The 27,662-nt window shown below is 41.9% G+C and overlaps 1 protein-coding gene across 1 annotated transcript in view; it reads right to left on the minus strand.

Moving 5' to 3' along the window:
- The window catches only part of KDM7A (lysine demethylase 7A), a 1,445,788-nt gene that overhangs the window by 867,426 nt on the left and 550,700 nt on the right, over nucleotides 1-27,662 (minus strand). Inside the window, exon 6 of the mRNA XM_044087282.1 lies at nucleotides 10,551-10,737. Within this exon, the coding sequence (XP_043943217.1) occupies nucleotides 10,551-10,737 (187 nt within the window). The remainder of the gene's footprint in view (nucleotides 1-10,550; nucleotides 10,738-27,662) is intronic.

The following is a 27,662-nucleotide window of genomic DNA, read 5'->3' on the forward strand; positions in this document are numbered from 1 at the left end:
GAACGGGAATCCTCTGCATCAGAATCCTCATAAATAGGTATGGACAAATCCTGGTCATTAGAAGAGTCAGAAGAAATAGAGTCCTGATCAGAAGATTCATAGTCAAGCTCAGGCCTAGGCCTCTTAGAAGGGGGGGGGGGGGTTGACTACCCCTGATTAGTGTAATTATATCTTCAGCCATTTTGATCATTTGTTTTTTTAGGCATAGGGGCCTGAACATGCGGCCTGGGCGTCGTTTTTTTCGACATAGATCGAGATTTAGGCCTTAGTATTGAAGGTGGAGTTGGTTTGATATGCAAGTCTGTAGAGGCCTGAATACACCCTCAGAAGCCAGTGCCTGCACACCAGCTCCAGACCCATCCAAGGTAGAGACATCCGCGGGTTCTATAGTTGAAGTACCTCGCGGCATACCGGACTCCGAATGGGTCTCAGTAGAGGCCTGTGAGTCAGAAGTAGTGGGTATCAGGGGCTGCGAAAGTGCCTCACTGAGAACTGGCGACTGGCTTAGGAGAAGCGCCGTTGGCAGTTTTGGACCTCAACGGCCTCTGTCTTTATCTTTGCATTTTTTCGAAATTCCGTTAGTCGGATGGCTAACAGACGTCATTTCTGGATAATTAAACAGAGAACCAAAATATTTAGAGGCAAAAATGTACCGACCACGGATAGTGCACTGATTAAATAAAGCACAAAACCGACAACAAGGTACTTCGTGGTCAGGGCCTAGGTAAGGAATACAGTACAGACAAAAATCTTTATGAGGTATTTGCTTTCCATGAGTAATGCAATTATTAACTTTTACTGACATCGGTAAAGAGCAAGAAAAAGTTTCCCCAACAGGGTACTTAGCTTTACGTTGAAGACTTCAGTTCTGAAACTCGAAAACGAAAATTTCAGGAGTCGGCTGACCAGCACTTGCGAACTGCTTCTGCTTCGGGCACCGCACAGCAAGAAAGACTGAGGTAATGATATCGGCTGCATGTTTTATACCCCTGACGACCTGATGTCATGGAAGACAGGACAGCAACCAACGCAGGACCCAAGACTTTGTTAATCAGGCCGACTGAGGACTTAATTTTAAATCGTTTTTTTCTTAAAACTTGCATATTTTCTGTCCTTGACCTAGCACTCTTGTGTGGGGTCATTTACTGCACTGTTATAACTTGATATTACTTGTGAACCTCTGCTATCTCTGTAAAAAACAAAAAAAATCTTGCTTTTTTCCCACTTTTCTGAGAGTTAAAAAAGTTCAGTTACAGGCTTGCTGTTCCTGAACTGTTTGAAAGTTTCTGTGAGGCCATTTTTGCTTGGGCTGAGGGAGGGTCTCTGTGTTCATCAGTGGCAGTGACTAACATTGAGCGGCTTCCCTGCCCCCCGTGGAGGTGGTTACTGACTTGAAACTGTAGTTTTATTGGCCACTAGGGGTCATTTCCATAACTCCTTCATTTGTCCTCAGAGGAGTGGTTTAAGGCAGTAACTTGTAGTTTATTGGCCATTTTGGGTCATTTCCTGTCTTTTCCAGCCCCCTGCTATAAAGCACACTTTAGCGCACATTAGCGCGATTTAGCCCGATTTAGCGCGGAGTTGCCACTGTTGCACACTAGGGCAGCGCCGGTTAAGCAGGTTTAAACTATTCGGGCTACCTAAAGTCCACTCTTCAAATTTTCCCTTAAAACTACCTTCCTCGAACTATACTACTGATCTAATCAGCGTATCCTATAATTAAAAAGATCATCTCTACTTGACTCCAAGTAGACTATTCTCTATCTGTTAAACGTAGCACTTGCTCCTACAGTACTTTTACCTTGATACGGCACTCTTGTCATAGATAGTACCCCAAAAAGGCAACCCCCCATTTCTCGGTCACCCACGTCCCCCGGAATCTTTTTAAAAGTTTTTTTGTCTATTCCTTCTAGCATGTCGAGGGATCAGTTGCTAGTGTCCTCTCCTGCTCAGCTGGTGAACCTGGGAATATTGAGGCAATGTTACAATTGCCTCATGTACACAGACAACCCTCTCCTCCTCCCACAAAACACAAATACATGCGAGATGCAACTATACGGCCAAACTGAAGGCTGAGCTCTCTCAACATAGGACTGGCAAGACCAGTCAGGAGGAGAAGGTTACCACACACACTATAGACCCAGTCTCACATAGTACCATTACAACCTCAAATCATACACATAAACACACAAAGACATACTGAGGCTCTGATCAAAAATCTACCAAAACAGCAGAGGCCACCAAAGCAGACACCCAAACAACCACCACCTCAGAACACAACACCTGCAACACATAGACCTCACAGTCAGAGTGTCAAACAGTCACAGCCCTTAAGGCCAAACACAATGCCAGACACACTAGTCATTGGTGACTCCATAGTCAGACACACTGACGTCCCGCTCACCAGACTGAGTAAGGAGAAGGTCACAGTAAGCTGCCTGTCGGGCGCTAGAATCCGCCACATAACGCAAGCACTCAGGTCTCTCAACAGTAGGTACAAATATGACTCAGTCATTGTCCACGCTGGTGTAAACGACCTGAGACGTACCTCCTTGGACTACATGAAAAGAGACATTGAGGAGCTCTCTGATTATGTAGCCCAGGCAGGTATGACCCTGACCTTGAGCAGTATCCTACCTTCACCAAGAATGATGCCACAATACGGAGATAAGATGATCAGCTTTAACAATTGGCTTAAACACTGGTGTCATTCAAAGGGGATCCAGTGTCTGTCTGCCTGGGATGACATGCTGGACAAGCCACGCTGTTTCGCAAGGGACGGCTTACACCTGTCACCCCTGGGATTCCGGATATTGGCAAAGGCTCTTGCCACCCCTATAGTGCCTTTTTTAGGCAAGGCTCAAATTCTAAACCTACCACCCTAGAACACAAAAAAGGAAAAAACTAAGGGTAATGCTGCTCAATGCCAGAAGTCTAAATCTCAAAATGCACGCACTCGAGGCCCTTCTCAGTATGGAGAACATCGATGTCTGTGCTGTGACAGAAACCTGGTTCAAGGCTCCTGAGAGCACCCCAGCGCTATCAGGTTTTACCTCATATCATGCGTTCCGGCCCCAAAATCCAGACAATACCAAGAAAGGAGGGGGGGTATCCATATTCATCAAGGACACCCACACCTCAAGACTGGTGGCAACGCACGATGCATCGGAGACCATCCAGGTGCAATTAACCATAGGCAAGACTGCTCTGCAAATTGTAGCATGTTACAGGCCACCCTCACAAACTCAGGAACCTCACATGGCCTTCCTGAAAACACTAGAGGGGATAAATGTATCACCAAACACCATCATACTAGGTGACTTCAATTACCCTAATATAGACTGGGATCACTACTCAAGCCCAAACACCCTAGCCCAAAAGTTCCTGGAATTCATAAACTCAAATGCCATGTCACCATCCCCACAAGAGGAGATAACATACTTGATCTCATCATCACGAACATGGGAGCACAATGTTCAACACCGGAGGTGTACCCCTCACTGGTGAGATCAGACCACAAACTAATCTCGCTGGAGGTCCTCATCCCACCCCCACCTGAAATAAAAAAGACCACAGTAAAGAACTTCTCAAAAGCCGACTTCACACTTCTAAAGACTAGTGTGGTCTCCTTTAAGGCCCCCGAGCCGGCGGAAAACAGTACTCAAGCCGCTGAATCACTTACAAATGCCTTCTACCAGCACCTGCAGGACTGCATGGATAAGGCAATCCCAAGCAAAACAAAGACTCTTAGTACCAAAGGCAAGCGTCCAGTCTGGTGGACCCCAGCCATAAACAAACTCTACAACAAAAGGAGGAAGCTACTACAAGATAGAGCAAAATCCTTAAAAGGTAAGACACCCTTGATCACTATAAGTAAAAACTAAGAGCTCTCATAAAATCATCCAAAGCAAATTTGAGAGAAAAATAGCTAAAGACTCAAAAGACAATCATAAGGCCTTCTTTAGCTATGTTAGAATCCTGGGAGGAAACTCCCAGATATGCTCAGAGCTAGTTCAAAATGATGTGAATATTACTGATCCTACAGACATTGCCAACATACTGGCTGACAGGTTCAGTGCAAACTTCTCCCCTCCCCAAAGGAGAGATATCTATACCAAAGCGATTGCAGCCCCCCAAAGAGCTACAGCGCCCAAGTGAGAACTGCTCGCTCCAAAGCAAAAAGCACAGCATCCATGGGACCTGATGGTGTCCCCGGCTGTGTGCTCCATGAACTTAATGAGGAATTAAACCCACAGCTAGGACAGCTGTTTAATCATAGTCTTACCTCTGGATACGTGCAGGAGTGGCGCACTGCAACTGTGGTACCACTTCACAAAGGCGGTGCCTCCACCGACCCTGGAAATTACCGGCCCATTAGCTTGACAAGCCTTATCTGCAAAGCCATGGAGAGGATCATAATGGACCTCATAAATAAAGACATAGGGAATTTGCAGACTTTGGATCCAACCCAGTTTGGCTTTGTCAAAGGCAGATCATGCCTTTTAAACTTGGTTGACTTTTCGAAACAGTCACCAAAGCCATTGATGAGGGAAAGGCAGTCCATACAGCCTACCTCGATCTGGCTAAGGCCTTCGATACAATACCCCACTCGGGTATCATTGAAAAACTCATCAGCTTAAATGTCAACCTATACATCACAAGATGGGTTGCAAACTGGCTGAGTGACAGAACCCACAGGGTCAGAGTTGCTGGCGCCATGTCAGACTCAAAGCCTGTCACAAGTGGTGTCCCACAGGGCTCAGTCCTGGGCCCACTCTTGTTTGGCATCTACTTTTCAAGTACAAGCAAACACAGGAGGGTTATGGCTGACAAAGTTTGCAGATGACTGCAAACTGGGCCATAGTAGAAAACACATCTGACACAGATATCCTTCAGAAGGGTCTCACAGAAACGGATAACTGGTGCCAGAGCCACGGCCTAAAGTTAAATGCCAAAAATGCATAGTCATACCCTTCGGGAAAAACAAGGTTACCCCTAGCTACCAAATAGGTGGCAATCCACTGAGCACAGAAGAAGTTATCAGGGACCTGGGGACCCAGGTTGATAGTAGTCTGTCATTCGACACCCATGTAGCTAAAGTAGTTAGGAAGACCTTCTACATTGCCCACCTTATCATGAAGGGATTCTCATCTAGATCAAGGGAGGTCATAGTCTCCCTTTACTCATCACTCATCAGACCAATGATTGAGTACAATGCCCCATTAGTATCTGACCCGACACTTGCAGCAGCTGGAGAGCCCACAAAAGTTCCTGACCAAAAGGATAAAGGGTCTCAAAATCTGTCCTATGCTGCCCGACTGAAAGAACTCCAGCTCTATTTAGTCGCCACGCTTGCTCAGAGGTGACCTTTGCCTAACATACAAGGCCATGTCAAACCCAGATTTGATGAATATGCTTCACCTCAAAAAATCTAGATCCATCAGAGCCACAAGGGCGGAGACTTAAACCTTGACACGGCTATTAATAGGACGTGCTGGAGGGATAGATTCATCACCCAAAGACTCCCTATGCTGTGGAACAAAATCCCGGTACATGTGAGGCAGAGCACCTCGCTGGCCTTGTTCAAGAGAAATCTTGACCAATGGATGGGAGATCGCAGATATACCCCAGGGATTACCTCAGTGTCACTGCTCGACAGAGGCACAGCAAAATAATGGGTATAGTTCCCCATACTAAAGGGGTGGAGTAAGCCACAAAACGATGGGCTAGGCTTGTAAATGCCCTCGGGCAGATAGCCTAGTATGAACCTATGAACCTATGAACCTATACCTGACTCGGCCACCTATCTGTTCTGTAGTCCTCACACATGCTGTTTTGAGGCACTGCCATTCTTCAACTCCACCTATTTCCTCCTCTTCTTGGGGTGCTAAAACCCAGAGTAATTCCTTGAACTGTTGTATTTTCTCTCCAGTCAACTTCCAGGTCTTCAGCCTGGTCTCTGTTGACCACTGCTTGCAGCAGATTGTGGCAACCAGTGGTTTATGCTGTTGGCTGACTGCTTCAACGGGGATGATTTTGCAATCATCGATTCTTCCCCAGTCCCTTTTCCTTACTAGAAGGTAGTCTACCTGAGTTGCGTGTTGGCCACTCTTGTATGTGATCTTGAGACAGTCTCTTCTTTCTGAACCATATGTTGGCTACTATCAAGCCATTTGCTAGACAGAACTCCTTTATTCCTGTTGCCCCACCCATGTGGACCCAGGCAGTCCTTGTATCCACTTCTGTCTGCCCAGATATGTGCATTCAAGTCACCCATTATCAACACCAATTCATGTTGTCCTGCTTTATCTAGTAGATCCTGCAACTGCCGTCTGAATGCACTCTTTTTTTTTGCTATCACAACCCTGCTGTGTGGCATACGCTGAGATTATGAATACTGCCCTACTGTTACACTGGAGTCTGATTGCCATGAGTCTGTCATGATGAATTCTGACGATATCCCTCACTGCCTTCTGAAGCCTCTCTCTCTCTCTCTCTCTCTCACCACAATTCCCACACCATTTCTAGCTTGTCCCCCTCCTGACTAGTAGACTCTGGATCCTAAGCCAAGTGGCTTTGCTGCACTGCCCTTCCACCTTGTCTCTTGGATACATAGGATGTCCATCCTCCTCTGTATCATCATGTCATCTACTTTCAAGTCCTCCAAGTCCAAGTGAACTCACAAAGTGTAGCAATCAGTTCATGTTTGGCAGATTGAATGGTTTTACGTCCAGCTTTCACTCTACAGAGCTATTCCAGATAACCCAGGCTGGGCAACTAGACACTGGCAGGCCAATAGCTTATTGATCCAGGGATGCTGGGCTTTATGGTGGGCACATACACCCCTCCCACTGTTAGAATGAGTCCCTGGCACAGGTTGGAGTAGGCCGGGTCCTCAACTCACTTATGGTAACTACCCATGCCCATTTTGTGACATAGTCAACATGACCGAATCACCTAGAGCCATATTTTACATCGAGTGGCTAGCCCTGCCACAGCATGCAGTCTGTGATCCACGTTCTCTTATCTTGAGGATACTGATTACCACAGTAGATGCCTCAAAGTGGTTGGTCTAGACAACTCTTCCCCCTATAGGGCACCATATAGATCTGTGCTGCTGCCCACAGCTCCATTCATTGGTGAGTTTGAGATGGAAACACTTAGCATGTTTTCCGGAGGTGGAAGGAACCCCACAGAGACACAGGGAGAACATGCAAACTCCAAGCAGGCATTGGACAGAGCTCAGGATCAAACCTTGTACCTTGTGCATGGGAGGCGAAGACCTTAACCATTATGCCATCTGGGCTCTCTTGGGTAATGCTGATGCTAGATGTTTAATGGATATGCAGAAGGTCCATCAGAGTGGGTTCCAGTGATGCCCTTAAACAGTCTGTAGGAGACAAAGTACAGGGATGGGGCATTGATGAGACCCATGTAGGACAGGTTTGCCCCTGTATTTTTTTTTTGTGAGGACTCTCTGTGTACAACTCCGTTATTACACGTGCCTGGTCAGGTACATAGTGAAAAGGGCTTTGTATTCAATGACAGGTTTGATGAGGGCCAAATATAATGGAATGATGACCTCCTTGGACCTAGATGCCACACCTTTGTTTATAAGTTCCATGACACATAATGGTCGAAGGCTAGGTTACTGTCTACATGTGTCCCCAACTCCCCTGACTGCTGGGTCTACACTTAAGGATATGTTATCAATGAGGCAGTTTCAAGAGCTAAAGGATGCTATTATGCACTTATTGGTAGTGAGTTTTAGACCATGGCTCTGACACGAGTTATTTGTCAGAATCAGCCATTCTTGGAGGGTATTAGTGTCCTGGGGATTCTATAACTGCACCAATCATTTACAAACTTGGTCAGCCAGAGGCCCTTGACATTTGCTTTGATTTCGGAGTAGTAGAAGCCAAAAAGGAGTGGACCCAGCATGGACCCCTGAGGCACTCCACTAGTAACTGGCCACTTTGTGGAGCTGGACACCCCAGTCTTAACTTCTTCGGTCTTACTTGAAAGCCAAATGGCTATCCCCAGCAGGTGACACAGGGGTTTATACACAACTCTGAGTTTGCCTACAATGCCAGAGTTGAGTACTGTATCAAATCCCTAAGGCCAGGTCAAGGCAGGCAGTAAGCACCATTTTGCCTTTGTCCATTGCTTTGGTGACCTTCTCAAAGAAGGTACACCAGGTTGAGTAGGCATGATCTGCCTTGAACAAAACTAAACTGGGATGGATCTAGCGTCTGAAGATTTCCTGTGTCACTGTTAATCATTTCCATAACTTTTTCATGACTTTGCATAAGAGACTAGTCAGACTTATGGGTCTGCAGTTATCAAGGTCCGCCCTTATGTAGTGGAATGACATTCACATGGCACAAAGCCTGTCTGGAAGCCACAATTAAACAGTGACTCTAGTGGTCCTGACAGGGTGTGTTTCATGCTACTTAGGTGGCATCTTGCGATATTACAGGGGTTCAGCGATGCAGTATTCTTGGCATTGGAAAGCACATAGAGGACCTGCTCCCTAGTGATAGTTGGGAAGCAAATGCAATCAGACCTTACAACACAGTGCTATAATAGGTAAACACTAGGTAAATCAGTCTGCAGACTAATACAAACCCAACCACTAGTTACCAGAGGCCAGAATCAAACCCTGTACATTGTGCTTGTGAGGTAAAGACCTTAACTACAACACTGACCCTATCCCTGGCAAAGCCCAGCCCTGACTTGAACAGACAACCTCTTTCACTAAAGGCAAAAAATAGAGAAAATGCCACCACAATCTATCCATCATTTTGTTTTCATCATTGCCCATAATTAATTAGTTTTTTTTTTTTTTTTTTTTTGGTTTTCTTCCTGGATCTTGCTCTTTGAGGTTGAGAGGTATTAGTTTATCACAACCTGATGAGGTGTACCCCAGCAAATTGGCTGGAACTACTCAGTTTAAACAGTTTGACTTTGCAGGGCTGGTCTGTATTTTGTGAAATAAGCTGGAAAAGTGGCTGCCAAGTGTTCTTGTGGAGCAAACATAAAATACATTACTGTAGCCACAATTCTTTTTAGCCACAATCAGAAATCACAGTGTCAACAGTGGGGCTATTATTGTTCTGTATGGGGGAGGTCACTGGATGAGAATGACTGAACCAGATGTTATGAACAAATTAATTATTAGTCACGCTTTGTAGGACTGGTATGTACTTATGTAAAGCAAATGGGATTTTATCACAACTGGACATCTGTGGTGTACATGGTTAATGGCTGTAAATGATGGGTACAGACACTGGTGGATTATGACAGTATTTGAAATGGTCTTTTATGGTTGAAATGGGTAATTTTGTTATTACTGATCAGTACATTTTGTTCCACTTCTTTATGGAAAAATACATTTAAAACTCAGGAATAGGACTCCATAAAAGCATGTGCATTATGCATGGTACCCCCCCCCCCCAAAAAAAAAAATAAAAGGTCTGCGGAAGGGATTTATTGTTTGAAAACTGCCCAGGGTACATTTAATCTATCACCAACCAGATGGCTGAAGGGCAGGCATCTATCCTGAGGTTACAGCACCAGCAGAAGGGATGAAAGCCAAAGGGAGAGGTACAAAGATAGCAGAAGCTCCAACCAAACAAAGAGGTTGATGGAGGAGAGGGATCCAAGACCTCAGACTAAGACTATCATTAGTGATGCACTTGGAGATGTATGCATGCCAAAAGTGAACACCTAGGGGCTTGCTGTTTAGCTACAATTCTGAAGCAAATCATGCAAAGTCTGACATACAAGGCTGGATGCTATCATTATCAGCATCAGAACAGTTCTGAAGAGAAGTGGCTGATAGCCTTGCTAGATTCTGGAATGCAGTTGGATAAACCTTGACTTCACTGTACCTTACACCTGCAGGCCGCAGTGAAGCTGAAGCATCATTAAGTCTTGTACACCCTGCCAAGAGCATTCCTACTACTTAATCATTGTCAACTTAAATGGCATCTTAACTTAGTTTTGTCCAAAATAACATAATGGTCCATAAGTTCACTCAAAGAAATGGACCTCGCTGCAGGATTGACCAAGGGATCCATGTATTTAAAACCCCTACAGGATTAGCTCTTTTACAAAAGTTTTCTTTCTGAAGTTTTATTATGCTCTCAATTTTAGACATTACAATTTTAGTAAAATGCAAAAGCATTGAAGAAAGTAAAACAGTAATCATCAGAAAAAATAAGTTTTTGTGCAGGCACATCTGCTGGTGTATTCTTAAGAGGTTCTCATGGCACTCAAAACATGTACAACTGTTACAATAAAATTAAGGGAGTTTGAGCCTAGCTTTCAGTGGCCCTAAGTAGCCACCATCCATTTCATAAAATGGTGCAGTTCACTGAAACTTTGCATGGAGGCCACGGGGTACTATAACACCAAGTCAGGACATTTACAAAGGTAATCTCTCACTACAAATGCAGACCAAAAAAGAAAATATATACTTCATAGCTGTAAACAAGGTGAAAATAAGAAATAACTATGGTTTCTAGCTATGCAGACACAAGACTTACCCACAGTACATGATACCAAACAGAAGTGCCCCCAAAGTCTATGTGGAAGTCGGTATAACTGTCTTTCACACCCATCAAACAGTACTTCTGAACAAATGGTTTAGGGAAGACAGAGTCATCAGGCCAGTAGTTCTCCACCCATGAAAGATGTTTAGCAATGTCTGGAACACGGACCAGTTTTGACATCCTGAAAGAAAAAAATAAAATGGTTATCCTGTTGGTAAAACATGTAGGAATTAAGGAATAAAAAAGGCAGGTTAGATGGTGTGGAAGTAAAAATCTACAAAGACTGCTGACCCTGCTGAAGAATAGAGACCTAGCTATGACAAACTCCCACAGACTAGGAAAAATAGCATCTCCAAGGTAAAAGTCACACTTGAGTTTTCCCCCAGGCAGTCTGTGTTTAAAAGGCAGTAAGGCACAAATCCAAGCATACCTCTAAATCCACAGTATGACAATACTGGAGATCCATCAGATCAGCTCAAGTCTTCTGGAAGACTGACTACAACTTGTAAGAATTTACCATGACAGCAGAAGTCAGAGGAGGATCACTTCTGCAGTCCTCACTATTTCTCTAAAAGATTAGATTACCAAGAGTTGCCTCTTTTCTTGGTCTCAAATGGAAGACGCACTTAAGGGCTGTTTAACTGCAAGAGATGTCAAGAGGGTGTTGAGGACACACACACTGAAATGGGTGATCTGCACCTCAGCTGAGGTATATGTTAGTCCTGTGTCAAGCAACTCAGACAGGTGACACATTCACAGCCATTGATAAACACCAGAGGGAGAATCTTCAACTTACTAGGTACAATTTACTAGCACTTTGCTTTCTAGCTTCCATATGAACTTATCACACATTTTCTGAATATTTGTGCCTAGAGGGAAGTACGGTCATAGCCTCCAAGTAGTCAGTATAGTCTGAGTTACCCCTTGAGCTGAATCAAGGGGTACACATGCTGAGACAGGTGCATGGGATCTTCCTTTGCCCTATTCAGAAGACAGCAGAACCAGTGCTTGCAAGGTGCTTTTTGACAATTACTTCTGGCCTCTCCTCTCCAACTTTCTTATTACCCTGGTAAGCAAAGGAATATAAAGAACACATACAGAAACAGACCTGCCAATAGGAGGAGGTAGCCATTGCCTAAACTGGTTTGTGAGGTGCCCTCATGCAGAATTTCTTCGGCCATCTGCTGTCTGAAGAATTAAATCTCTCTCTCTGATGCAACTTACCTGTGAACAAGACAAAGAATCAAGCTCCCTTCTGGCATCTATTTGTGGGAATCCACAGAGGTCTTGCTGAAATGTCCTTTGATGAAATATAAAAGACCACCTATAGTCTAATGCTATTTCCCAAGCTTCCCTCACCAGCCTGCACAATAAGTAACACTAAGTAATCTTGCTTATGTACCACATCACTGTTGTACTGTCTGTCATATATAACAACCCTGTATTCCAGGTTTGGCCTGAAAGTCCAGATGACTGCGATCATGTCTTTTATGCTGCTACATCTCTTCCCATGTTGTGACCCAGGTGCCTTGAACATAGAAGTCTGCATTATGAGCTTCCCAGACTGTGTCCAAGGCACTAGTGGTGTGGGCTCAACTGCCTAGTGCCCGTTTGAAAAGAACCCCCTGGTGACTCCACCACTCTTCTCTGAAGAGATTGACCGTGCGGCTTCCAACTGATCCTTGCCTACCACTGAATTTTTCTCATATAGTCAAGCAGAAGCCATTGAAATGCATGCTATTTTTATGTCTATTAATGCTTATATTTGATATGTAGCTAGCTTAGAGTACTGCAACAGTTTCATTTATTTTTACTTTTTAGCTAAGAATAGTTTGACTTTGTTATATTACAGCTTAGCAAACGGATAAGTAAATGTTTCTTGTAATCATTTAATCTTGCCAGGAAGTTAGGTATTTCGTAGGAGATTAGTCTGCTGAAAGAGAAACATAAATCATGTCAAGAGTAAAGCATGAGAAGTATACTCCCATATGCATACCTTATCTAGTTACTATTTTCCCCCTTAGAAACTTGTGTTTTAATCACAAGTTGAAAAAGCTTTGCACGTTGTATGAACTAATCTTCTTTTTCTAATTTTAAAATATAAAACAAGCTGCATCTGAGTATACAGTTGAACTTCCCTGTACTCAGACTTTCCAGTATCATAATACTATGTGTTTGCATCCAGAATCTCTGACCGTCTGTGTTTGGGACTGAATAACTGCATATCTGCTAACAAATGTTCCTTTTCAGCTAGTGCTGTGCTCCCACCTCTAGCCTAGGTTTATTTGTTTTGCATCATATCACTAGAGACTGTGGGAGGGATCACTTCGACAAATACTGGGTGCCCATTCCAGTAAGTACTTTTAACTTACATTTTGTCTTTGAGTTCCTGTAGGTATCCGGTGATGTCAATACAGCTTTGGATTGCATGCACATTATTTACTGCACTGATTAATGCATTCTGTGTTCAGGTTTATGTTTGCAATTGTGAGTTTTTTATATCATATGCTACATGCATTAACCTGGAGAGGCCTGGTACTTTCAATCATATCTCTCAACCATACCAAATTACTTGTTTTTTACAGAGTTTTGGGGTCCAAATAATGGGGTGCCACGATTTCCGAGTGGCACCTCTTCATTTCCAACTTTTTCCCAGCTTTTTTATTTTTAATTTTTTTCCCCGCTTTTTTTTTGAGCTGATGTTATCATGTGCACAATGATGTCAGCTCTGTTGGGGCTACCAGCCTGACGGAATTGAGCTCAAGGGCTCAGTGTACACATTTCCGACTGGCTGGCTCACTTTGAATGCATTTCCACTGGATCTGCGAGCGGGAAACAGTTACTCAAATGGATCTTTTCTCTTTTAGTATCATCAGCGAGCGGGGATCAAACTGCACTTGGGAACGGTGGCGTTCTCTGTCTTGCGGGATCCGGGTGAATGAGATTCTGGTATCTGGCTGAAGCCTGAAATAGGAAACATGTTTTTTATTATTTATTCTGTGATGAGAGGCTGCTATGGTCTGAAACCATAGGAACCAAGCTGGTCAGGAACCTTGGACGATCAGGGAAAACAGCTATTCCATGGCTCCCCCGGCTCAGGGAAAACCAGGACCTGGGATTCCGAAACTGTAGGAATCGGAAGAAGAGAGGATGACTTAGGGCCTGGGGACCCCAAAAGACCCATCTCTATCAGAGTCCTAAGGAAACTCATCATCCTGTTCATGTCTGAGGGTAAGATGCTCCTGGAGGACCTGGTAGAAGTGGAGGAATGTGTGGATTTGGACAGGGAAACCCGGTGGGACCACATAACCACTTTATGGCACTCCCGACCCGGGAAACAACTCCGATGTCTTGGTTACAAAGGCCTCAGATCCCTGTGTGAACCAATCAGGGAGCCTATGACCACTAGCTCCAGATCCAACAAACACACTGGGTCGGAGCCCTGTGAAACCGACTGCCTTGGATCTGAGGGAGCTAACTAAGCCAAGGGGACAGGCATGGGATCAGAGGGTCTCTGATCCAAGAAGACTTTGGGTCTGCAGGTCAGTTCCTCAGCCTTCAGATCCGATCCTGCCAATGGCTGCTTTGGATCCAAAGGACTGCGATCCAAGAGCCTAGGCTTTTTCTAAGAATGAAGAGGAAGAAGCCCCCGGGAAAGCAGAGGAGGCTTTCCTCTGATTCTTTATGGCCACTGGAGGAGGAGGAGGAGCCGGAAACAAAGGGACCCCCTTGGGCCATGCCCTTGAACAACAACTTAAGTGTGCCAATTTGCCAATGCTCGAGGGTTGAACGAAGCACACACTGAACAATCAGCTTCGAGGTGGTCGGATCCTAACCAATAAATGCACTTCTTGTGGGTGTCAGAGTGAGGCATCTTACTCCTACAAGAACATCTCCTGAACCTGGTAGGTTTCTACGACATGGTCCTAACAAAACAAGCACAACAGTTCAAAAAACAGACCAACAACTACAACTCCAAAAACAGAGAACAATAAACCATACACACCACACACACACAAACAAGATAAATCCACCTAGCCCCACAAACCCTAACACTAACGAAAGGGAAGGGACTGGGAAAAAAAGGCACCAAGTGCCACAGCAAAAGACAAAAATTACCCTAACGCTACACGAGAACTAAGAACAAGGGGAGGGAAGGAAGAAAATAGATAACTACACTAAACTAACAAATTAGAAACACTTAGCTAAAAATTGCTGAAGGCAAAAAACCCAGAAAGAGTGCTGCAAGCCAGACTCACGTCAGTAGCTAACTGTGACAAACAAGATCTGGGATGGTTGAAGGAGACACACATATAACATATAACTATATATATCTATATATCTATATCTATATCTATATATATATATATATATATATATATATATATATATATATATTTATATACACATACATACATATACACACACACACATATATATCTATCTATCTATATATATATATATATATATATATATATATATATATATATATATATATATATATATAGTTCCACTTGAAACCGTCAAATTACCACATCATCGAACCTTAAAACATCGAGACCACAGCGTCACAAAACTGAGATCGAAAACTGACATCATTGAGACGCGTAAGATCAAAAAAGTACAGTTTTGTACCTAAAACAAACCCAAAACGAATTTGGTTACCCGAAATGAACTAAAACAAAGTGCTGACACAGCTACCAAAGGAAAAAAGAAAGTGACCACAAAGTCAGACAAATATTAGCGCTTTCTTCCACTTTATTATCACGTGGACTTCTTCAGAAAAACCAGGACGCCTCCCTGCATCCTGGTTTTATACTTGATATACAGGAAATGATGTTATTCTATAGTGACAATGATATTAAACTTTTGTGTTTTAAAGTGAAAAATCATTAAAATGCATTACTTAAAATTTATCAAATTATGTTGATTCTAAAACATTTCATTTTTATAAAAAACACGGTAAATAATTGATAAAATATGACCATATTAAATAAAAATCTTATATACCAACAAGGTATAATGTTAGAGAATCACTCTCTTATAAACATGTCCAAACACTATTTTATCTAAAGAAGCATACATTATGTTAGTAATTGTTATCACATTGGAATCACAACTTGAACCTTTTAAAAAATACATTATGATATTGTTGGTTACTTATTAAAATCACAAGTTCACCAATTAATATTGTTTAAATCAATGTTTGTGAATAGATAAAGTGAATGTAATGAATGTTTGTCTAATAACTCTGTCATTCCTCACCAAGAAAAAAATTGATGTACATTCTCGCGTGCGTAATCGCACCAGATCTCTCGTGACAATTGAGTGCACTCGTATGAACATGTGCACTGGTGTCTGTACACTCTAGCCGTCCCATAAGGACTCATATTCCTACTATCGTAGTCTTGTCACACACATGTGTGCGCTCACACTTGCCCTCTTGCCTACATGCACACACTTGACAGACACACTGGTGGAACCACAACCACCGCAGATGTACTACCCCACACTCACATCCACGTCCACAAACCCACAAACTCTCAAACAGACGCACTCATACTCGAAGCCGCGAACATACAGATGATCGTGCCAGCCCAGCGTGACAATCACACATGCTCTCACAAATGGCACACACAGAGAGGTGTGTGTATGTGTGAGAGCTCTCACGCTCTCTGGAAGCCCTAATGTGTAAGATGTGAATACTCTGTGTGAGATACTTGGAATGACTAAGAGGTGCGTTAAGTGTACTATTACTATAAATACTGACTTAAACTGCTATCTCGACCCTCCATACCAATTTGATGATGGGTGATAGATGTCCCTGTGTGAACGTATAGAAAAAATATCTCTATTTCAGATATAGTAGAAAATGTTTTGAATATAATTATCTGTCTATTAAGAAGCATTTGATATTAATCGCTTCATTAAGACCAGGGGGTCCATCAGCCCCTAAACATAACTGCCATAATGATTCCTTTTGCTCCAATTTGTTGTTCAAATCACCCTTTAACAAGCTTTTTTCTACATGGTCTATGACAAAGAACTCAAATTTCTTGAAATCCACACACTCCTGTGAGTGTCTAGCCAACAAATTGTTTCTATCTTTGTTCTTAATGGCTAGGGTATGCTCATAGATCCTACGTTTTAGCATCCTTTTGGTTTTTCCTACATAATAATTGTCACATGTTGAACACGTGGCTATATAAACCACATATTCACTGTGGGCACTACACTTGTAGACACTAGTAGAAAGAAGGGAACTTTTGCATGTCAGAATTGTAGACAGTGCAGATATATCACCAATACCTCTTTTGTAACACTCAAACATCTAAAAAAGACATTTTGGGCGCATAAATATTATAATTGTCACAGTGAATATGTGGTTTATATAGCCACGTGTTCAACATGTGACAATTATTATGTAGGAAAAACCAAAAGGATGCTAAAACGTAGGATCTATGAGCATACCCTAGCCATTAAGAACAAAGATAGAAACAATTCGTTGGCTAGACACTCACAGGAGTGTGTGGATTTCAAGAAATTTGAGTTCTTTGTCATAGACCATGTAGAAAAAAGCTTGTTAAAGGGTGATTTGAACAACAAACTGGAGCAAAAGGAATCATTATGGCAGTTATGTTTAGGGGCTGACGGACCCCCTGGTCTTAATGAAGCGATTAATATCAAATGCTTCTTAATAGACAGATAATTATATTCAAAAAATTTTCTACTATATCTGAAATAGAGATATTTTTTCTATACGTTCACACAGGGACATCTATCACCCATCATCAAATTGGTATGGAGGGTCGAGATAGCAGTTTAAGTCAGTATTTACAGTAATAGTACACTTAACGCACCTCTTAGTCATTCCAAGTATCTCACACAGAGTATTCACATCTTACACATTAGGGCTTCCAGAGAGCGTGAGAGCTCTCACACATACACACACCTCTCTGTGTGTGCCATTTGTGAGAGCATGTGTGATTGTCTACGTCTGTGGGCTGGCACGATCATCTGTATGTTCGCGGCTTCGAGAGTATGAGTGCGTCTGTTTGAGAGTTTGTGGGTTTGTGGGTACGTGGATGTGAGTGTGGGGTAGTACATCTGCGGTGGTTGTGGTTCCACCAGTGTGTCTGCCAAGTGTGTGCATGTAGGCAAGAGGGCAGTGTGAGCACATGTGTGTGACAAGACTACGATAGTAGGAATATGAGTCCTTATGGGACGGCTAGAGTGTACAGACACCAGTGCACATGTTCATACGAGTGCACTCAATTGTCACGAGAGATCTGGTGCGATTACGCACGCGAGAATGTACATCAATTTTTTTCTTGGTGAGGAATGACAGAGTTATTAGACAAACATTCATTACATTCACTTTATCTATTCACAAACATTGATTTAAACAATATTAATTGGTGGACTTGTGATTTTAATAAGTAACCAACAATATCATAATGTATTGTTTAAAAGGTTCAAGTTGTGATTCCAATGTGATAACAATTACTAACATAATGTATGCTTCTTTAGATAAAATAGTGTTTGGACATGTTTATAAGACAGTGATTCTCTAACATTATACCTTGTTGGTATATAAGATTTTTATTTAATATGGTCATATTTTATCAATTATTTACCATGTTTTTTATAAAAATGAAATGTTTTAGAATCAACATAATTTGATAAATTTTAAGTAATGCATTTTAATGATTTTTCACTTTAAAACACAAAAGTTTAACATCATTGTCACTATAGAATAACATCATTTCCTGTATATCAAGTATAAAACCAGGATGCAGGGAGGCGTCCTGGTTTTTCTGAAGAAGTCCACGTGATAATAAAGTGGAAGAAAGCGCTAATATTTATCTGACTTTGTGGTCACTTTCTTTTTTCCTTTGGTAGCTGTGTCAGCACTTTGTTTTAGTTCATTTCGGGTAACCGAATTCGTTTTGGGTTTGTTTTTGGTTTTCGAGCGACCGAGTGAAGACTGAGGGATGGCTGCAGATGTTACCTCCCAGGATCCGTTATTGAACGTATCCATCTACCCGACGCCGGGCGTTGAAAGAGCGGTTGGAGCTGAAGAGCTGAACCAGCGCGAGAAGCCTGAGCAGGATTTAATCCAAACTATCACGGAGATAGTTCTAAGTTGCTTAAACCGGAAATCAGTGTCTAATGACAACGAGCAGGTTGGAGAAGCTATGAAAACTACAGGTGGTTCTGGTTTCATTACGGAAGTTCCATCCAATAACTATTCAAATGGAATGAACATTTCGAACGCAAACGTCGATATTAAGGAAACCTCTGATAAATCCGAATATGCTGGCAACGTTTGGGGGTTTATTACTAAACAGCAAGCAAACCCATTTTCGGAAATTCGGAGTTCTACTAGTATTCAATCAGTAAGTAACAGCAATTTAATACAAAACTGTAAAAAATCGATTTTTGACTTAGAACGAATGGTTTCCAGGCATGCAACATTAAGCCTGGAGACACAATACCTGAGTGAATGTGTCTCAAGAAATTTTGTACCAAAGGGTCTCAGGACTGCCAAATTTCCTAATTGTGTGAGCCCTGGTGATGAATTATGTATGGCACTAACCAAGCTTTATAATGACACTGGCATAGCCATGATGCGTATTTTGTTAGGGCATTATGAAGGCGAATTGAAGGTTTTAACAGAGAAAATCAAAATTCTGGACAGGGAAATCAAACAACAAAGTTGTTTTTCTCAATTGATTTCCCTCTACAATAGCATCGAAGCCAAGACCAACAGGCTTCGAGCCACTATCATTGTAAGAAAACAAAATAAGTTACGAAGGGATATAGTAGCTTATGAATCCAATGAAGCTTACATTTGTTCTAGCAATGATAGTGATGACACCATGATTAACAATTTAAACAAAGATGGTATGATTTTTACTGATTCAGTAGACAAGGAGCCAGCAACAAATGTTATAAATAATAACCAGGTTCCTCAACTTGAGCCTTTGACCACCAATATTCGATCGACAGGTGGGCAAGAACAGATAACACACACTGATAGTCAATTGATTAATAACAACGAAGTATTTGCTAGCAATGATGTTGTTGCTTCCACTAGTTTCGCTGAAGTTGTTAATTCTAACAACACAAAGGCTGTCCCTTTTTACCAACAAAGAATACAGCCAAAGAGGACTACCAGGTGGTTCAACTCAACTCAATACAAAGCGAAACCGAAAGGGAAAAGCAGAAGGAAGTGGTGATTCCACCGCTTAGTGACAATGAATATCACATCAGTGTTGTGAACTTTAGTGACTTTACAATCACAGAGGCTTGCGTCAATGTTTTGAAGAAAGGTTTTAATTTTATTCCTGCCAACAATATTAAGATTGGTAATCTGTTGGTAGATTTTAGATTGTATATGCGTAAATTAAATCTAAAATATATTCTACATGATGTAGCAGTGAACACTCCAGAACATGGTAGGAGGTTGAAGAGACCTAGCACATTTAATCCAGCTTTAGTAAACACATTGCAGGTATTCCAGAAAACATGTGAAAAGGAGTTTAGGAAAATGGACACTAGTGAAATGGAAGATAATTTAACGAATTTAGAATGTGAAGCTCTGTCCGACTTGTCTCGTTCTCCTGATATTAGAGTCATGAGGGCAGACAAGGGGGGAAAGCTGGTTATCATGAATAGAATAGATTACGTTGAACACATTTTGTCCTTACTTAATGACACTATTAATTATAAAAGTGTCAGTTTGGAATTTGTCTTGAATAAGTACAGGAGGGTAGACACTCATTTATTTGACATGTTGTGTCAAGAGGAAATAGACAATTTGGATTATGATTTTTTGATGGTTGAATACCCAAAATTAGGTAATTTTTTTGGGATTCCCAAATTACATCATAATAATGAAGAACTAACTTTTAGGCCCATAGTGTCAGCTAAAAATTCCAAAACTGAACGAATATCAGTTTGGTTAGACGATACTCTAAATCAAATAGCTCAAAAAGCAGAGTATTATATTAGGGATTCCTGGCACTTATTGGAGAGCCTAGGACGGTCCAATCTGAACCTGGAGGAATTTAATTTTGCAACTCTTGATGTTAAGAGCCTATACACCTGTATAGACCAAGAGTTGGGGATAGAACACTTAAGAAATTATCTGACACAAAACACAGAACTGCAAAATTCAAGAATCAACACCATCTGTGCTCTAATGGAAATTGTCTTAGAAAATATTTTTTTCCAGTTTGACAACAATATATACCAGCAAATATCTGGTGTTGCGATGGGGGCCAGAGTTGCACCGGCCTTTGCCAACATTGTTATGGCAGATTGGGAGCAGGTACATCTTAAAAAGCATCCGTATTTCGACAAAGTTAAGTTCTATGGTAGGTACATAGATGATTTGGTGTTTGCATGGGTAGGAGAAAGAATTGAATTTGAAACTATGGTCGAAGATTTAAACAAAACCACAAGTTTCTTGGTATTCAAACACAGTGGGTATGGCAAGTCCATTAATTATCTGGACATTTGCCTCTACATTGACCATACAAAAAATATTTTACAAAGTAAAATATACAGAAAGCCCTGTTTCACCAATCAGTACCTTCACAGAGACAGTTTGCATCCCACCCACATGAAGAGAAATGTCATCAAGGGCCAGATGATTAGGCTTAGTAGATTAACATCAGAAGATAACATATATTATGATGAGTTATCACAGTTAAGAAATTTATTTTTGGCCAGAGGTTATAAAAAACATTTGTTAAAAAGGATTGAAAAGGAAGTAAAAATGCTTCGCCACGGAGTAGCTGGACCAATTTTGTTAAGTAACAACACGGCCCATTTAGAAGAAGTTTCAATAGGTGTTACTACAGATAGACAAAAACATGAAGAATTCCACACTGCTTTCCCTCTTCCCATATCAAATGAATTGGGAAATATAAGAGGTATTATAGAAAGAAATTGGAGTATAATCATAGGGAATAGAGAGCTTATGGCATGTGTAGGTATAAAACCATGTTTTACATATAAGAATGTAACCAATTTAAAAAGTATGTTAGAAATTGATAACAAAACAAGTGTAGTGCCCACTAGGGACACTAGTAGAAAGAAGGGAACTTTTGCATGTCAGAATTGTAGACAGTGCAGATATATCACCAATACCTCTTTTGTAACACTCAAACATCTAAAAAAGACATTTTGGGCGCATAAATATTATAATTGTCACAGTGAATATGTGGTTTATATAGCCACGTGTTCAACATGTGACAATTATTATGTAGGAAAAACCAAAAGGATGCTAAAACGTAGGATCTATGAGCATACCCTAGCCATTAAGAACAAAGATAGAAACAATTCGTTGGCTAGACACTCACAGGAGTGTGTGGATTTCAAGAAATTTGAGTTCTTTGTCATAGACCATGTAGAAAAAAGCTTGTTAAAGGGTGATTTGAACAACAAATTGGAGCAAAAGGAATCATTATGGCAGTTATGTTTAGGGGCTGACGGACCCCCTGGTCTTAATGAAGCGATTAATATCAAATGCTTCTTAATAGACAGATAATTATATTCAAAAAATTTTCTACTATATCTGAAATAGAGATATTTTTTCTATACGTTCACACAGGGACATCTATCACCCATCATCAAACTGGTATGGAGGGTCGAGATAGCAGTTTAAGTCAGTATTTATAGTAATAGTACACTTAACGCACCTCTTAGTCATTCCAAGTATCTCACACAGAGTATTCACATCTTACACATTAGGGCTTCCAGAGAGCGTGACAGCTCTCACACATACACACACCTCTCTGTGTGTGCCATTTGTGAGAGCATGTGTGATTGTCTACGTCTGTGGGCTGGCACGATCATCTGTATGTTCGCGGCTTCGAGAGTATGAGTGCGTCTGTTTGAGAGTTTGTGGGTTTGTGGGTACGTGGATGTGAGTGTGGGGTAGTACATCTGCGGTGGTTGTGGTTCCACCAGTGTGTCTGTCAAGTGTGTGCATGTAGGCAAGAGGGCAAGTGTGAGCGCACACATGTGTGTGACAAGACTACGATAGTAGGAATATGAGTCCTTATGGGACGGCTAGAGTGTACAGACACCAGTGCACATGTTCATACGAGTGCACTCAATTGTCACGAGAGATCTGGTGCGATTACGCACGCGAGAATGTACATCAATTTTTTTCTTGGTGAGGAATGACAGAGTTATTAGACAAACATTCACTACATTCACTTTATCTATTCACAAACATTGATTTAAACAATATTAATTGGTGAACTTGTGATTTTAATAAGTAACCAACAATATCATAATGTATTGTTTAAAAGGTTCAAGTTGTGATTCCAATGTGATAACAATTACTAACATAATGTATGCTTCTTTAGATAAAATAGTGTTTGGACATGTTTATAAGAGAGTGATTCTCTAACATTATACCTTGTTGGTATATAAGATTTTTATTTAATATGGTCATATTTTATCAATTATTTACCATGTTTTTTATAAAAATTAAATGTTTTAGAATCAACATAATTTGATAAATTTTAAGTAATGCATTTTAATGATTTTTCACTTTAAAACACAAAAGTTTAACATCATTGTCACTATAGAATAACATCATTTCCTGTATATCAAGTATAAAACCAGGATGCAGGGAGGCGTCCTGGTTTTTCTGAAGAAGTCCACGTGATAATAAAGTGGAAGAAAGCGCTAATATTTATCTGACTTTGTGGTCACTTTCTTTTTTCCTTTGGTAGCTGTGTCAGCACTTTGTTACAGTTTTGTACCTACCATAAATGTAGATGTTCGAGTGTTCACCCTGATGCAGTCATCACACTTGGGTTATCCTGCAGTCAGGCGGTCCCGCAGTCGGCCCGAATTCCAAAGTCTTGGTCCAGCGTCGGTTGCTGTCGCTTCTTCCCTGACATCAGTGCGTCAGGGGTATATAAGAGGCATCTGACGCCATTTTCTACAGTTTTTCTTGCCCCAGATGTCAGGTGCCCCCAAAAGGTATGCAATATATATATATATATATATATATATATATATATATATATATATATATACATATGGCTATATAAAAATAAAACAAAACCCTTAGGTACAAGCAAATACACCACAGAGGTAGTATAGGATAAAGTGGTAGAGATAAGTTCAGCTAGTTCAGAGGGGATGGAGGGAGGGTAACCTGGACTGCAGCAGGGTGAACACTCGAACATCTACATTTACGGTAGGTACAAAACTGTACTATGTTCATAGTGTTACCCTGCTGCAGTCATCACACTTGGGTGGAATCCCAATGCTAAGGAGGGGAGGTGGAGTCAAACAGGGTTAGAAGAGGCTAGTAGGCCCTGCAAAACTGCAGTGGCAAAACCAGCTCTAGTCTTAGAGTAAAGAGGTAAGTGATAGTGTTTGGTGAAGGTGTGCACTGAACTCCAAGTAGCAGCTTCCAGAATATCCTTGGTTGGCACTCCCCTGAGAAAGGCTGTTGATGTAGCTGTAGCCCTGGTGGAGTGGGACCTAATGTTAGCAGGTACTGGTTTCCCATGATGTGTGTAGCAGAAATGTATGCAATGTCCTATCCATTTAGAAATGGTCTGTTTTGAGATAGCTTTTCCTTGTGATCCTGTAGCATAGGCTACAAAGAGCTGGTCAGTTTTTCTGAAAGCCTTAGTTTTATCCAAGTAGTAACGTAATTGCCTGTGAATGTCCAAAGAGTGCATGAGTCTTTCTCCTTTGTTCTGGGGATTTGGGAAGAAGGTGGTCAAGTGAATGGTTTGGTTTAGGCCCACACTGGATACCACCTTTGGCATAAAGGAAGGATTAGTTCATAGAGAAACTCTGTCTTGACGAAAAATGAGGAAAGGTTCCACTGCCATTAGTGCCTGTAGCTCTGAGACTCTTCTAGCTGAGGTTATTGCTAGTAGTAGGGCAGTTTTCCATGAATGAAATTTTAAATCAGTTGAAAAAGCTGGTTCAAAAGGCGGCAGTGTAAGCTTTTCCAGGACAAAGTTGAGATCCCAAATAGGTGTTGGAGCTCTCCTTGGTGGTCTTAAGTTCTTAGCCCCTCTGAGGTATTGTCTTAGGAGTGGATGTGAAAATAGAGGAGGATCCGTGCTGAAATTGCTGAGGCATGGATCTTAATAGGTGAAAAGGAAAGCCCTTTGGGTAACATCTCAGTTAAATATTGTAGAATCTGAGGAATGTTCAGCTCCAGGGGATTTAGGCCTTTAGCCTGGTTCCAGGAGCAAAATCTTTTCCATTTGTCTGAATAGGTTTTCCTGGTGCTGGGCCTCCTGGCCTCCAGAATGACATCCATAACAGCTTTGGATAAAGGTGTTGGCTGGTTGTTTAGGTAATTTGCCATGCAGCCAGGTTTAAAGTCTTGAGCTGGCTGTGTAGAATCAGATTGTCTCACTGGGTGAGGAATTTGTGGCAAAATCCATGGTGGGCCCTGGGCCATGGTCCTTACAATTGGATACCAATGTTGGCGTGGCCAATCTGGTGCAACGAGAATCATTTGTGGCCTCTCTAATCTGACTTTCAGCAGTACCTTTGCTAGAAGAGGCAGTGGAGGGAAGGCATACACTGTTAATGTTTTCCAACTAAATGAGAGAGCATCCACTTTCCAAGCTAGTGAATGGAAGGTCTTTGTGCAAAATTTTTGAAGTTGGTGGTTGTGGGGGCTTGCAAACAGATCTATGTCTGGGCGTCCCCATTTTTGAGCTATCATTGCAAATACTTGTGGATCTAGTTTCCATTCGTGTGGATCCATGATGTTTCTGCTTAGGTCGTCTGCCAATGTGTTTTTCTTTCCTGGCAGGAATTGTGCTTGTAACTGAACCTGGTAAGACAGTGCAGTGTTCCACAAGGTCATTGCTTGCCTGCATAGAGGGTAGGAATGTGTGCCCCCTTGCTTGTTTATGTACCACATAACTGTGGTGTTGTCTGTCCTTATTAGTAGTTGTCCTGGGTGTAGAAGGTCCTTGAAAGCTGTTAGGGCATTCTGCACTGCTAGCATTTCTTTTTGATTGATATGCAGGTGTCTCTGATCTGTAGTCCATTTGCCCTGAATGGACTGTCCTGCCATGTGTGCTCCCCAGGCATAGTCTGATGCATCTGTTGTCGTAGTTTGCCTGGCTGTGGGTAAGGTGAAAGACTGTCCCTTGTTGAGGTGACATGCCTGTGCCCACCATAGAAACTCCTAATGAAGGCAGGGAATGAGTGGAATCATTGTTTCCAAGCTGTGGCTGTGCTGAGTCCATACACTTTTCAGGTACCATTGTAATTTCCTCATATGCAGTTTTGCAAATGGTATAAGTAGAATGCAAGATGCCATGAATCCCAAGGCCTGCAGAATTTTTCTTGCAGGGAGTTGGGTCTTTGTTGCCATTATTTTGAAATACTGAAGCGGTTGTCGTTGTTTGTCTGGCATGAGATAAGCCATCTGGGCCGTTGTATTCAAGCTGGCACCCAGGAATGTTATGTTTTGCGAGGGCACTAGTTTTGATTTCTTTTTGTTTACTGTGCACCCTAGACAACTTAGAAGGTGTTTGACAAATGCCAGATGCTGTAAAAGAATGTCCTTGCTTTCTACTTGACTAAGACAGTCGTCCAGGTATGGGTATATTTGAATTCCTCTTTGCCTGCAGTATGCAATTATTGGTGCCAGGCATTTTGTGAAGACCCTGGGTGCAGTAGATAAGCCAAAGGGCAGTGCAGAGAATTGATAATGCGTTGAACCTGCAATTAAGTGGAGGTATCTTCTGCAATTTTGTCTGATAGGGACATGCAGGTATGCCTCCTTGAGGTCCAAAGTGACTAGCCAAGCATTCTTGCCCAGCATGGGAAGAAGCTGCTGTAGTATTAGCATTTTGAATTTTGGTACTTGCAGATATGTGTTCAGAATTGAAAGATCCAGAATGGCTCTCTATGCTTTGTCCTTTCTTGGAACTAGGAAGAGTCTTGAGTAATATCCTTGTCTCTGCTCCTGTGTGGGTACCTGTTGAATGTCTCTCATGTTCATGAGAGCTGTAATTTGTTTTTGTGCCTCTGCCCATTGATTTGGTGGCAGGTTTGGCATTCCTTTGATCCTTGGTAAGGTATGAAAGTGGAATCTGTATCCTTGAGAGACAATGTTTAGAACCCATTTGTCTTTTGTGATGATGTGCCAGTTGTCTGCAAAAAATGCTAGTTTTCCTCCCAAGGGTGTTGCCAGGAGAGTTGCTTGATAGTTTGAGGATAGAGTCATTGAGTCTGCCTTCTGCTAGCTTGGGGCCTGTCTTTTCCTCCTTTCTGGGTAGCAGAACCCCATTGGCGAGGTTTGTAAGGGCCCTGTGACTGACCTCTGCCCCTTGAGCATCTGTATTTGCCCCTCTGTGATCTGTCTGAAGCTGGAAAGGACCAATTTTTGTTGGCCAATTTCTGCTGAAGCGAGGGGGTTGTACCTGCAAGAAATCCTTGACCGTTTGCATAGATTTAGCCTTACCCTCCATTTTCTTTAAAACCTCTTCTGCTTTGACACCAAATAATACATCCTGTTGTAAAGGTGCATCTAATAATTTTGCTTTAACATGGTCAGGAAGGGATTTCTCTTTTAACCAAGCATGTCTACGAATGACTGAGCCAGTAACAACTGCTCTACAGGAAGTTTCCAGTGAATCAAATCCGCATTGTAAAGTATGCTTGCCCACCTGTTCAGCTGCATGCAACAGATCCTGCATTTCCTTGAACTCAGGCTGTTCTGAGTGTGTGCTCATTTTTTGTTTTAACTCAGACATCAGAAATTGTTGATATTTCAGCATGTGAAACTGGCAATTTAATGCTCTCATAGCCAGAGTTGCAGAGGTGTATATTTTCTTTCCCCATCTATCTAGGGTTCTGGAATCTCTTTCAGAGGGCACAGGATTTTTAGCCATAGAAGCCTTTGCTCCCTTAGGACACTGGGATACGGTTTCTGGGTCAGCTACAGGGCTTTTATAAAGGAATTTGTGTGAGTCAGGTACTCTGTAGTATCTGTCTGGTTTGGCTGGAGCAGGAGGTAGAGAGTCTGGATTTAAACTAGACTCCAAGTAGACATCATCCACAGTATCTAAAACAGGAGGA

This window comes from Protopterus annectens, chromosome 11.part0 (genome assembly GCF_019279795.1).
Source record: "Protopterus annectens isolate FY-2018-M chromosome 11.part0, PAN1.0, whole genome shotgun sequence".
Classification (NCBI taxonomy): Eukaryota; Metazoa; Chordata; order Ceratodontiformes; family Protopteridae; genus Protopterus; species Protopterus annectens.